At 40.7% G+C, this 12781-nt stretch overlaps 1 protein-coding gene across 2 annotated transcripts in view; it reads right to left on the bottom strand.

Moving 5' to 3' along the window:
* COL14A1 (collagen type XIV alpha 1 chain) overlaps positions 1-12781 on the bottom strand; it is a 180650-nt gene that overhangs the window by 145037 nt on the left and 22832 nt on the right. For both annotated transcript variants that reach the window (XM_032777229.2, XM_032777230.2), the window contains exon 5: positions 10702-10797. In XM_032777229.2, coding sequence (XP_032633120.1) covers positions 10702-10797 — 96 coding nt within the window. The remainder of the gene's footprint in view (positions 1-10701; positions 10798-12781) is intronic.

Below are 12781 nucleotides of genomic sequence, written 5' to 3'. Positions count from 1 at the left end.
TATACTCTGGGAAGTTTAAGTCTCCCATGATCACACAATCCCATTAGTGTTCCTTCAATAAAAACATTAAAGAGGTCTCATCCATATCCAAATCAGATCCAGCGGTCGTAGCACACCCCAAGCAGAATCTCAGGGGAGCTCTAGTAGCTTTCTTTCCCAGTGTGTTTTTGCCCAGAACAGACTCTGTCTTATCATTCCATCACTTCTTATTTCTTTACAGTTAACACTCATTATAGATAATAAATAATGCTACCCCAGCCACTTGTGCTTTCTATCGCTGTCTTCCTAACAGAACATAGCCTTCAATATCTGTACTCCAGTCATGACTACTATATCACATGTTTCTGTATCCCTTATAATATCCGGTTCACTTCTGCACAGTAGCTCTAGTTCCTCCATTTATGTTTCCTCGGTTCCTCGCCATTAGTGTACAGACATTCTAATTTTTGCCGTTTGGCTTCACTGACATTCTTCTACCTGGTTAGGCACAGACATTCTACCGACCTCCCTTCGGCCACCTGGATACCACCACCACAGCAATCACATGTTAGACTCCGGTCTCGTACACACTAACCCTTCCTCCTTATCGCATTCTTCGGTCACGGCTCGTATCTCCTCTACTCTTGTTTTCTTCCCTCTCAAGGCTTCACATCTCTCGCATCGGAGATCCTGGACACTCTCCAGCCATCACTCCCCAATCTTAGTTTTAAAGCTCTCTTCATCAGTTGGCGCGGCCTCCATCCTAGAAGTCATTTCTCCTCCTTCTTCCAGGTGAAGTGAGCCGAGGAACCAGTCTTCTTCATAAATGCTTCCCAGTGGCCATAACATCCCACAAGCCTTCCTTATGCACGAGCTCGCCTGAGCCATCATGATTTCGTCCATATTGATCTTGTCCACACCTTGCTAAGGTGCCCTCCTCGGAACCGGCAGAATCCCAGTGAACGATCACCTGAGGCCTCATTTCTTAAGCTCCTTCCCCAGTCGTGGGCGAAGTCTCCCTGATACGTTCCAATGAAAGTCTACAGCCATATCATCGTTCTTCATGATGCAGGCAATTCTTTCCCGCCCCCCAGTAGGAGTCTTCTCAGCCTCATCCACATCTCGTATCTTAGCACCGGAACCAGCAACCCTCCTGTTCTCACCGATCAGCTCTATAAGCCGTCTATCTCTCAGCTAAGCGAGTTCCCAGTCAGTGACCCTTGACCTTTCCTGTGACAGTGTGATTGCTCGGTTCTATCCACTGCACCCACGGCTGCAATCCTCTCATCGTTTCCCCTTGCATCCTCTATGGGCTCTATAATTTGGTGTTGGCCTCCATGACTCTCCCCCTTTCCTTGTAGGACTAGCAGCTTTCCTTTGTTCCTTTGCCCTCCTCTCCTTCAGCGACCACCTGTTGTGCCCCCTTTTCATTTCACTCTAGTACAAATCTGTTCCTAGTTCTATTCTCTCTTCACCTGGCCCGTGCTCTTCCCTGCCTGGTTCTCCTTAAGTCAATGCTTCCACGTCACTTTCCTCACCCCAGCCGTCTCTCTCAGAATCTATTGTCTTGTGTCTATCTGCAAGTCTGGAGCTTATCCCTTCAGCCTCCTCATGTCTTTGCTCCATCATCTGCTCAAACCCCCTTCTAAACTTGACCAGACTTTCCACCTGCATCTCCAGTCCTTGGATCTTTTCTTCCATCAGGTCTATCAGGCGGCACTTCATGCAGACAAAACTCTTTTCAGGTACACCCTCCAGGATCATGTACATGCCACAGCTTCCACATCCAGTCATCCTCATTGTGTCTTTCACTGCTGCCTCTGGATCGGTCATAGCCTTCCCACCTAAAACTTTATATATAATGCATTCCCCTGTAGAGAACTTCCCTTTGCCTGCCACTCTCCATTCAGTAGTTAGAAGACTAGGAAACAATACCAATACGAAGATTATACACCCCTACACTATCCCTAGATAATTATCTGTATGGTAGCACCTAGGAGCCCTAGTCATGGACTGCGACCCCATCATGCTAAATGCCATAAAATGCAGAACAAAAAGACAGTCCCTGCCCCAAGAGAGTTTACAATCTAATTGTGCTCCTTTCTTTCTAGGAGAAGTTCACTGTTTTTCAGGCTTCTCTCATCCTCTATAATAGCCATGAATAATCTACTGAATAGCCATGTTTCAGATTATTTTTCCCACTGCTACATTGCCTTTTTTTTCAGAGTTTCATCTATTTTTTTTGTCTACCCATGTTTCTAATCTCATTAAGTCCCTTATTATTTCTCTAGCCTCACTCTTGTAACATGTGTGAGTTGAACAAATGCAGATGACATATAGGCAGCCCAGCTGTGTGACATCATATTATATCCCAGATGATTAATGAAGAAGTTAAATCAGAGCAGACTCAACTCTAATCCCTAAAGTACTTTACCAGACACTTCCCTCAATTTGATGTCACTTATAACTATCCTTTTCTTATGGTCTTCATACTGCTTTAAAACTGAGTGATAATTCTCATATCCAAGCCCATTTGAATTAGATTTTTAAGGCTAGACCCTTATGGAAAAGTCCAATAGAATTTAATACAAAATTATTGTTGAACCAACCTATAGAATTAAAGAGAATTGTATCCCTCATAAAGAATTCCATGGAATGATTAACGAACCTTATACAAAAGACATTATTCTCTATTAAATGCTATAGCTTTAGAAAGTAATTTATATAGAATCCTATTTCACCATTATTATATTGTATAGAACTTTTCCATAAGGGGAACTTCTATAATATGGCAGAGACACTGAGAGATCCTAAATCTGAATGTTTTTAGTGTTGTACTTAAAAAAGGAGCTCAAATTTACCAATGTTATCATTTGAATTAAGTCAGCCAACATTATGGAGACCATAGGAATTTCTGTGTTAACTTGGTATATGATTTGGCTCATCTTTAGTTGGGTTTTGTAGTGACATTTAAAAATATAAAAATGTAGAGTCTGTAAAACCATAATTTACATGGTGGTCTGCTATCTGCCCTTAGCACAAATGGTTACTTTCCAGCATAATGCAGGGACTGACTGGATGGTAACACTTCACGAATACAAGCCGACGAACACAGTTACCAGAAGAAAAGAGATTCCTGTCACACAATGCAGTGGCTTCTAGACTTCTGGGCTTTATTCTTAGTTCAGCCAGTGGCTGACTCCCTGTTTGTTTTCTATGACTCACTGAAGCCAAAATTTGCAAGTTTGGGTGTCTAAAGCTAGGCACTTTCATAACCCACAGGCACCTAAATAAACAGTGGCACTCAGAGAGCAAGATGGTGTTTAGTCCAGATTCCTGGGTGAGAGCTTAAGCTGATTTTGGTTTGTAATGTTAGGAGGAACCCTTAGATATTGAATGCAGCCTTGGGTGGTGCTGACACCACCTGACAGAAGGATTACATAATTATTAGGAGCAAAGAGTCCTATGGCACCTTATAGACTAACAGACGTATTAGAGCATGAGCTTTCGTGGGTGAATACCCACTTCGTCAGATGCATGTATAATAATTAGGCTGACAGAATGTGTATTTGATTGAGACAAAATCTGAAGATCTGAGGTTTTTCCTTTTACAAAACCAACCAAATAGAGTTGCCCTCACTGAAATATGTTGATAGTTATAAAGAGATTTATAACTATCTGTAGACACAGACAGATAGCTTCACCATTACTGCTTGCAACTCAGACTGTATTACTACTTCTTTGGAGAACAATGGAACACTAAATATTATGAAACTCTGAAGGCAGAAACATCTGCCACAGCTTGACAGCACCTGTCTGCCCTCTAGGTATTGAGCTAAATTAGGATATTGAGCTGGAAAGTTCTTAGGGGAGAAGAACAGATGAGATAACAGAGGTATTCTACAGGAAAGAGTTGATTAGCCTTCCAGAACAAACTACCATCCCTATCTTCCATCGATAGTATTTATCACACATCTAATTTAAAACAAAAGTCCCAAATATGAGTGTTCAACAAAAGGTGATTTTTCCAAATTCTACTAGTACTAGTTAAATAAACTGAACTGAAGCAAGGGCCCTGCTGAGGTTAAAATTTGCCTCTAAAGCTGCTGACTTACAGCAACCTTGCAAATTTCCTGATATATGCTGCTATAGGGCCTCATTCTCCAAACTGTTATGCATATAAGATACTTTATATGCTCTATTATTTTCAGTGGGTCTACTTGTGTGAGCAAAGTTATTCCTGCAAGTAAACATTTTCAGGATTGTGCCCATTGAGCCCACCCATTTGTAGTATGGAGCCATAATAAAATATTAATGAGACTATAATTCAGAGTCAAGTTAATTAAACTCTTCACTAGCAGATTAGGCTTCCAGCAGCAACTCAAAAGTGTTCCCTTCCAGTAGTGGAATCTCAATCCTCAGCTAAGACAACTGAGCTCAAGAGAAGAAGTGATACAAAGGAATGGAATGGAACAAGTCATGCCAGAGATCCTAATGTGAAGGTGGGATCATCCCCTGACTGACTGACAGTTGGTGAAGGATATTAATGGATGTGCCAGCCCCCAAAATATCCCCATCACACTGAAACAAAATGAAAATTGGGGGCAGGGTTGAAAAAGGATTAAGAAGATTCCCTCAGGAATTAGGTAATAATGCAGAGGCCTAGCTCCCCTAGTCCCACATATTTGCAATTAAGTGTCAGGAGATCCATCCACCTCCATGAGGGGAAGACAGGGTCACCCAATCCTCAGCAACACACCTCCTCCCAGGTAAAGTTGTGTTCAATAGTTCTAGACTTCAACAGGTTCCTGAACCCTTTGACTCCCCTCTTGCAGCTGTACACAGCTATCACAACTCTTGTGCACTGGATAACCCCAGCAACATGGCAGAATTACACAAATCCCATGAAGATATACAGACATGTTACTCTGTAAACAACAACCAAACGATGTGCTCTCTCATCCCTCTGACCACTGCCAGAACTCCATTTGATGGAGGCTGGCTTTTTAAAAGGTGCTTTTTGACCTTTGAGAGCAAACTAACATCTCTCCTGGATGTTGGCCAGCTGTGGGACCAGCATTCATGACATACCAGGTTTATCCATAGCTATAAAGCACCCAGCACCACATCATAAGGGAGGATTATGTGGCCTCCCTTATTGTAGTTTCTGAACTGCTCACAATCTTTAATGTATTTATCCTCACAATGCCTCTGTGAGGTAGGCAAAAGCTATGATCCCCATCTTACCGATGGCAATGAAAGGACTTAAATCCTGCACTCCCAAATCACAGACTAGTGCTCTAACCACAGGACTGCTCTTCCTCTCAGCAGCAGTGCATATGGACAGCATCCTACACATTTATTTATAGACATTTCTATAGTGCTAGATTGAAGTATGGATTAAAGCCAAGAGGACTGGAAACACCATTAATACACAAAAGCTCTTGCCATGCCAGACCATAATATGAAGTTGCTCTTTGACATATGTCAGGTTGTAGTATAGAGCCATTCTGGTATTAATAAGAATATAAATCAGAATTCACATTATAAATTATATATATAGAGAGAAAAAATGTACTGTGCATTGTTGACTGGAATCTCCTTTCCTCTGGCAACTGTGTTCTATGATATTTGTGTATTAGAGGCTGTACTCATATATAATTTAAGTCTTTTGCCACGTGCACGTGATCCCTCGCTAGTGCCCAGTCAACTACAGTGTTTCTCAGGATGCCAGTCTGTCTCCCCCATTTCTTCTAGCACTGTCCACAAAGTGGACAAATTCAAGCAGAGTTGTTACCTCATCTGCAAAACTTACTGTGGTGTAGAAACAAAGGGATGTAGCTGAGATGTATACCAAATATTCACAGTTTATATCATTCCTTGAAAGAACTTCTACTGAAAATGCAGCATTGTGCAAAGAAACCACACTGGAAAAGTTTTATTATGAAAGAAAATATTCATCAAAACAACAAAAGCACAGTTGTGTGGAGATGCAGACAGATGTGTCTTTTATTCAAAGTTAAGTTTTGCTTTCAAATATTACAGAAAGATTTACAATACTGTTGGATGATATATAGTCCAAGAACAAATCATTTACAGTTTACAACTTTAAGTGCTAAAGATTAATAGTTATTATTATACCACTTCATACCTGGGATAAGAGGGAAGGTCCTCTCATGGATTGGTAACTGGTTAAAAGATGGGGAAAAAAGGGTAGGAATAAATGGTCAGTTTTCAGAATGGAGAGAGGTAAATAGTGGTGTCCTCCAGGAATCTGTATTGGGACCAGTCCTATTCAACATATTCATAAATGATCTGGAAAAAGGGGTAAACAATGAGGTGACAAAAATTGCAGATAACTATCCTGAGTAGTTTCGTAAGTCCCAAACAAAATGCAGAGAGCTACAAAAGGATCTCACAAAACTGGTTGACTGGGCAACAAAATGGCAGATGAAATTCAAGGTTGATATTTGCAGAGTAATGCACATTGGAATACATGATCCCAACTATACATATAAAATGCTGGGGTCTAAATTAGCTGTTACAACTCAAGAAAGAACTTAGAGTCATTGTGGATGGTTTATTTATTCATAATTGGAGATATACCTATCTCCTAGAACTGGAAGGGACCTTGAAAGGTCATTGAATCTAGCCCCCTGCCTTCACTAGCAGGACCAAGTACTGATTTTTGCCCCAGATCCCTAAGGGGCCCCCTCAAAGATTGAACTCACAATGCTGGGTTTAGCAGGCCAATACTCAAACCACCAAGCTATCCCTCTCCCTTGTACTGTATTGGCTTCCCCAGAGGTGATTTAAAGGGCCCAGGGCTCCAGCCGCTGCAGATCTTTAAAGGCCCCACCTCTTCCAGTTGAGGCTATGCTTCTTCCAGTTGAGGTCATGCCCCCACTTAGGACTCTGGCATACCGGTAAGTCCTTTCAGTTACTTTCACCCCTGCCTACACCCCATAACCTCCTATTATACTTTGACCAGACAAACAAGATGTTTCAAGCTTCCTCCAGTGAGTAAGCTACATTTCCATTCCGCACAGAGAAAATTCTCATTTCTAGGGCACCTTGTGGATTTCTGTTACACATCACACACACAAAAACTACATCAAAAGGACATGGTTAAAGTTGTAAAGTCAAGATCTCAAAAGTTAGGAAATGACAGAATTAACATTACTCATGCAATACGATGCAGGATTAAAACAAAATAATCACAGAAGCACCATGGGTAAGTGCCTGAATTGCAAGGGATGGCACAGCTGCCAATTCCCCCTCCCCATACCATTTGACAATAGGTTTTGCTTATGGAATAAGAAGCAGACAGACAGTAGAGACACGCTGCCATTTGCAGAGTAAAAATTTGTTAGAGAAATAGCAACAGAAGTGATCTATTCCCCATTCAGCTGACTGTGGAGATGGCAGAGTAACGTGTTTGCATTTTCCCCTAATTAATGCTCTATCTCAACCCTCCAACATTTCATGATTTTCCAATGCCAAATGCTTGATGAGACAGCAGATACACTAGAACCTCAGAATTATGAACACTAGAACCTCAGAATTATGAACACCGGAGTTACGAACTGACCAGTCATCCACACGCTTCATCTGGAATTTGAAGTATTCAATTGAACAGCAGCAGAGACAAAAAAACAAAAAAAGCAAATACAATACTATACAGTGTTAAATGTAAACTACTAAAAAAATTAAAGGGAAGTTTAAAAAAAGATTTGACATGGTAAATAAATAATTTCTATTCATGTTTTACTTAAATTAATATGGTTAAATGCAACATTTTTCTTCTGCAAAGTAAAGCTTCAAAGCTGTATTAAGTCAATGCTTTGAAAGAATGACCATAACATTTTGTTCAGAGTTATGAAAAATCTCCATTCCCAATGTGTTTCTAACTCTGAGGTTCTATTGTACATTAAAATTTGTCAAACTGAAAGTCTGCACAAGGTTTAAGCCAGCAAAGAATCCAGCCTAACGGTATCTTTATATTGACTTAAAAGGGGCTGGATTGGGAACAGAGCTGTACAAAATAAAGAATTAAAGTCAGGATCCACAAAAATAGCAACAAATAGGGCAAAAAAGTGAGCTACCTGCAAGTTTTATGTTACCCCAACACACACCCCAGCTTCACAGAAAACTTTCAGAGAAGACCAACAGTTATTCATAGAAAACTTTTGCATTTCTTCTGAGCATATGGCACACTTCCATTTTGGTATTCAGTACTAACCATCTATAGCTACATGGCATGTGAAGACCTTCAGAGAACTAAAGCAAGTTTTGAAGTTAAAAAAGATTTAATAAATAAAAAGAAGGACTGAATCATGACACAGGGATGCAACAGACTACAGCTTTCTTGTGCCAACTTCATCCCCGCTTTCTCCTTTGCAGATAGACTCAGTTCTGCTTCTACTCTTGTCTCCCTGAAGGGTGTAGTAGATCCTCTCCTGAAATCTGACTCAGGCACCTTCTCTCTCTGAGCCAATTCAACACTTTCTTCAAATGTTATTACAGGCCCAGCTTTTCCCACCCTGGCCTTTTTCACTTCTTAAGCCTCTAAACAATCACATCTTCCTTCCCTAACCATCTCATTTCCCCCAGCTCAGACATTCTCCCAAATACTAAGTCAGATCACCTCCATCCATATTACATCAGCAAATGCAGCTCACAGTTTACAGAACTATACATGCTAGTGAACTTCTTTCCATAAGCTTCTTTACACGCTGTATTGAACGTGAAGATTTAGTGGCAATTTGGTATGAACCATGCTGTACAAAACCAAACCGTATTAATTTAGATACTGTCTTGTAATTATTTAACAGCCATATAGGATATAATCCACAGCCCACTGAAATCAATGGAAAGATTCCCATTGACTTCAATGATTGTTGGACCAATAACATAGTGCTTGCACTATCAGAATGAAATGGCACTGTAGAGGTGAGAATCTTGAAACTGTCTATTTATTGCAGAAAGGTTATTTGAGGTCATATTAAGCTCTTCTTCCCCTTGCTTGTTCTGCATATCATAGATAACCATGAAAGGAAATAATTGCCTTCAGTGTTATTTCTGAAAAGAGGATTTCTTTTAATAATTCAGAACCAACCAGAAGCTATGTTATGTATTAAATGCAGAATGGATTTTCTTGTTGTCATAGCTTTCCTACTCAGATCTGAACCTTAGAGTTTAGAACATAAAATGCTAGCATGAAATCTCCAAGCTTAATTACCAGCTTAGATCTGATATCGCTGCCACCAGACAGGAATTTCAGTGCCTGCCTCACTCTGGTCTCCCCAAAACCTTCCCTGGGGAACCCCAAGACTCAGATGCCCTGAGTCTCACAACAAAGGGAAATAACCCACTTCCCTTCTCCCTCTTTTACCTCTCCAGGCTATCCCTCCCTGGGTTACCCTGGAAGATTACTGTACTTTAATACTCCTTGATTACGAACAGAGAGTGCAATTCACTTCCCCCTCCTTCTTTTCCTCCCACGAATTCCTGGTTGGCTGCAGCTCATCCCCTGGCCCCCTGGAGAAAAATTCCACAGGTCTTAAGAAAGTTTTATGTAAAAAACATGAAACAAAGACATAAAACTATGGGTTCTGTGATCAGTGGTACTTGACAATACACGGGTTATGCTTAAAAGAACGATATGATAACAAGCCTTGATTCAAAAGGACATACATTTAACCATTTCCTGCATCTACACACATGTAATACTGAAAAACATATACAAACTAGTTTGTCTATATACGTGTACTTACAATTTGGGAAACAGACGATTGAAGTAAATGGAGTGTACGAGAGTCCCTCTCTCCGTGCGAGGAGCACACGAGTCACAGACAAAGACCCCACCCGAAAAATTCCCTCCCTGAGCTCTTAAAAATCCAGTTTCCTGATTGGTCCTCTGGTCAGGTGTTTGGTTCCCTTTGTTAACCCTTTACAGGTAAAAGAAACATTAACCCTTAGCTATCTGTTTGTGACACTTGTATGTGCTACATATATTCTGGAAATGTTTCTGATTACTAGCACAGTTGCATTAGCCTCCAAGTCTGCTAAATTTCTTTTTGTTAACCTGTAAAGAATCTCTCTCTCATACACAGAATCAAAACATCTAAAATAAAACTCGTGTAACTACACATAACTTCCTGATTTTTGCATACAAGAGTTTTGTGTGCAAGTGTTTGCATGCATAAGACAGACAGCTGTACATAAAAATCAGGCAGTTATGCAAGGTTGATTCTAGGGGACAATGTAATAAAATATGCCAATTTCACATCAGTTCCAAGCATGAAAGTCATATTTAATTCTGTCATTATTATATATATACTATGTTGTATATTGAATAGTGAATGGAAGTGCAAAAATCAGGCAAGACAATCTGTTTTATGCAGGTTCAAAAGAATACTTTCAATTATTTTTCATACTGTTTAGTTTTAAAATTCTGTGTAAATCTGAAAAATAGAACAGCAATGTAAAGAAAACTTTCTATTGTAGCTAATCAAATATCCAGGGTGAATAAAATTGACTTTTACTTATAATTAATTGCTATAATTGCCATCAATGCAATTAAATGCTGATAATTATCTTGGAAAACAAGTGAAAAAAAAGACATCTGTAATGAGGAAAACAGTCTATGTAATGGCAGAGTTGTATATTTAACTGGTTATTAATGTGACATCACAAAATCATATTTTTTGACAATCTGACCTTCTGTAGATGGAGATGGTTTACTCCCACCTGTATCTTCCGTACCCTTGACCTTGGATTTACTTGATGTTTCCTTCTTTCTTTCTAGATCTTTAACTACAAAGATAAGAACAAATGTGTCAGACTGAGAAAAGTTTAGTTAAATGTATCATATTCTTCTCCCACACTAGAATCTGCAAGCAAAGTTGTACAATTTGCTTAGGCAGCAAATGGCAATTAGCAATTGTTTGTTTTCTAATCTCAGTCATGTTCTTGGTGGCTCTTGGTGAGAATGACTCCTCACTCAGAAGAGTCCAAGCACAGGGACATCAGTATCAGGACCTAAATTGTTTTTACTAGCAGAATCCAAGTTTAGGAGAGACTTTGGTGATGGAAAATCTCCCAGGAGGAAAGAGACGTGGTGAATTCATTCAGCTACTATATCCCTCCATGAAGCCCATGCCTTGGGCTGCCTCCTTCCTGCTTCTCCAGGGCACCACACACTCCTGCAGGAGTAAGGCAGGTCCATAGCTCAGACTCCAATTGTGTCTAGCCCTAGCATGGGCTAAACAAGGTAAGAGGTGGTTATGAAGGTTCCTTATACCCTCCCCCATCCATAGGAGGCAGAATTCAGCTTGTTTAGTGATTCCAAACATTGTATTAAAGACCAGAGGGATCACGGTGATCATCTAGTCTTTGCACCACCCTGTTCTTCCCACCCAGAAATATTCTGGCAATATCACGTCTAAAGTCCATGTGAATGAAGTTAACTCTGTGCAGGACATAGTTTTTCTACAAAAAATTGAATTGTTTTAGGAAATTAATTGGTGTTAACATCCACGCAGCTGCCACAGTGACTAAAGATCTAATATACCACCTTGAATAGCTTTGAGTCTTGCCAAGAAAGGGATGTGTTTTGCCTGCGAGAAATGACATACGTACTTATAAAGAACAGAAAATTAATCTGAGTACAATTTAAGTCTTTAATTTATATAGTGCTGATTTATGACCAGCTTTGATCATTATTTATATTACATGGCGCATAGAGGGCCCAGCTGAGATCACAGTCTCCTTGTGCTAGGCATTAACGCATAGTAAGAGAGACTCTCCCTGCCCCAAAGAGCTTACAAGATAAATAAACATGACAGGTAAAGGGTAGAGAGGAAATCTTATGATCCCTGTTTTGCAGAATTGAGATCAGAGATATTAAATAATTCACCCAAATTCCCACAGAATGTCTGTAACAGAGCCAGGAATTAAACACAGATCTGTTGAGTCGCAGTCCAATCTTCCAATCTCTGCAGTGCTGCACAGGGAGTAAGGGGGATACAAGCCTCCATTCTACAGTGTTGATACCCACATTGCAGGTTCAAGTGTGTGTGGATAGCGGGCGGAGAGAGGAGCAGCCTCTGCAGGCCTGCTATTCTCCCACCCTCACTCCAGAGCAAATGGGAGGCAAGTGCATGAATCATGGTGGGAACTAATTGGAGTCTTGACTTCTTCTCCAGCACACTATGGCCAGCACAGCTCTGTCATGTCTATACCAATAGCAGATTACTTACCCCATGAACAAAGTGGGAGAACTGTGATTCAGAGACAATTCTCTCCTTTGTCTACTCTTGGAATAGTGAATCCACATTCTATCCCTTACTCAGGGCAGACTGAGACCCTCATGAGCTAGCTCATGATTAGGTTATGCCTACACTCGAGCTAGGGGTGTCATTTCCAGGTTGGGTAAACATACATGCACTAACTTTGATTGAGCTAGGACCCTAAAAATAGAAGTATAGCTGCAGCGACACAGGCAGTGGGACAAGCCAGCTACCCTAGTAAGCATCTAGGCACGATTGTACTCAGGGTGACTAGCCCATACTGCCACCCGCACTGCTGTGGCTACACTTCTATTTTTAGCACACTTGCTCAATCAAAACGAGTATGAGGCCATTTACCTGAGTCAGAAATTACACCTCCAGCTCAAAGTGTAGATATACCCTAAGAGTCTTATTCAGAACTCTGGACTCACATCTTACCCAGGTAAATCTTGCACTGAAGTGAAAGGGAATTTTTGCCAGAGAAAGCGGGGGGGGAGGGGGGGGGGGGT

This window comes from Chelonoidis abingdonii, chromosome 2, assembly GCF_003597395.2.
Source record: "Chelonoidis abingdonii isolate Lonesome George chromosome 2, CheloAbing_2.0, whole genome shotgun sequence".
Classification (NCBI taxonomy): domain Eukaryota; kingdom Metazoa; phylum Chordata; order Testudines; family Testudinidae; genus Chelonoidis; species Chelonoidis abingdonii.
The sequence above is the reverse complement of the archived record's forward strand: the minus strand, read 5'-3'. Positions and strand labels throughout refer to the sequence as shown.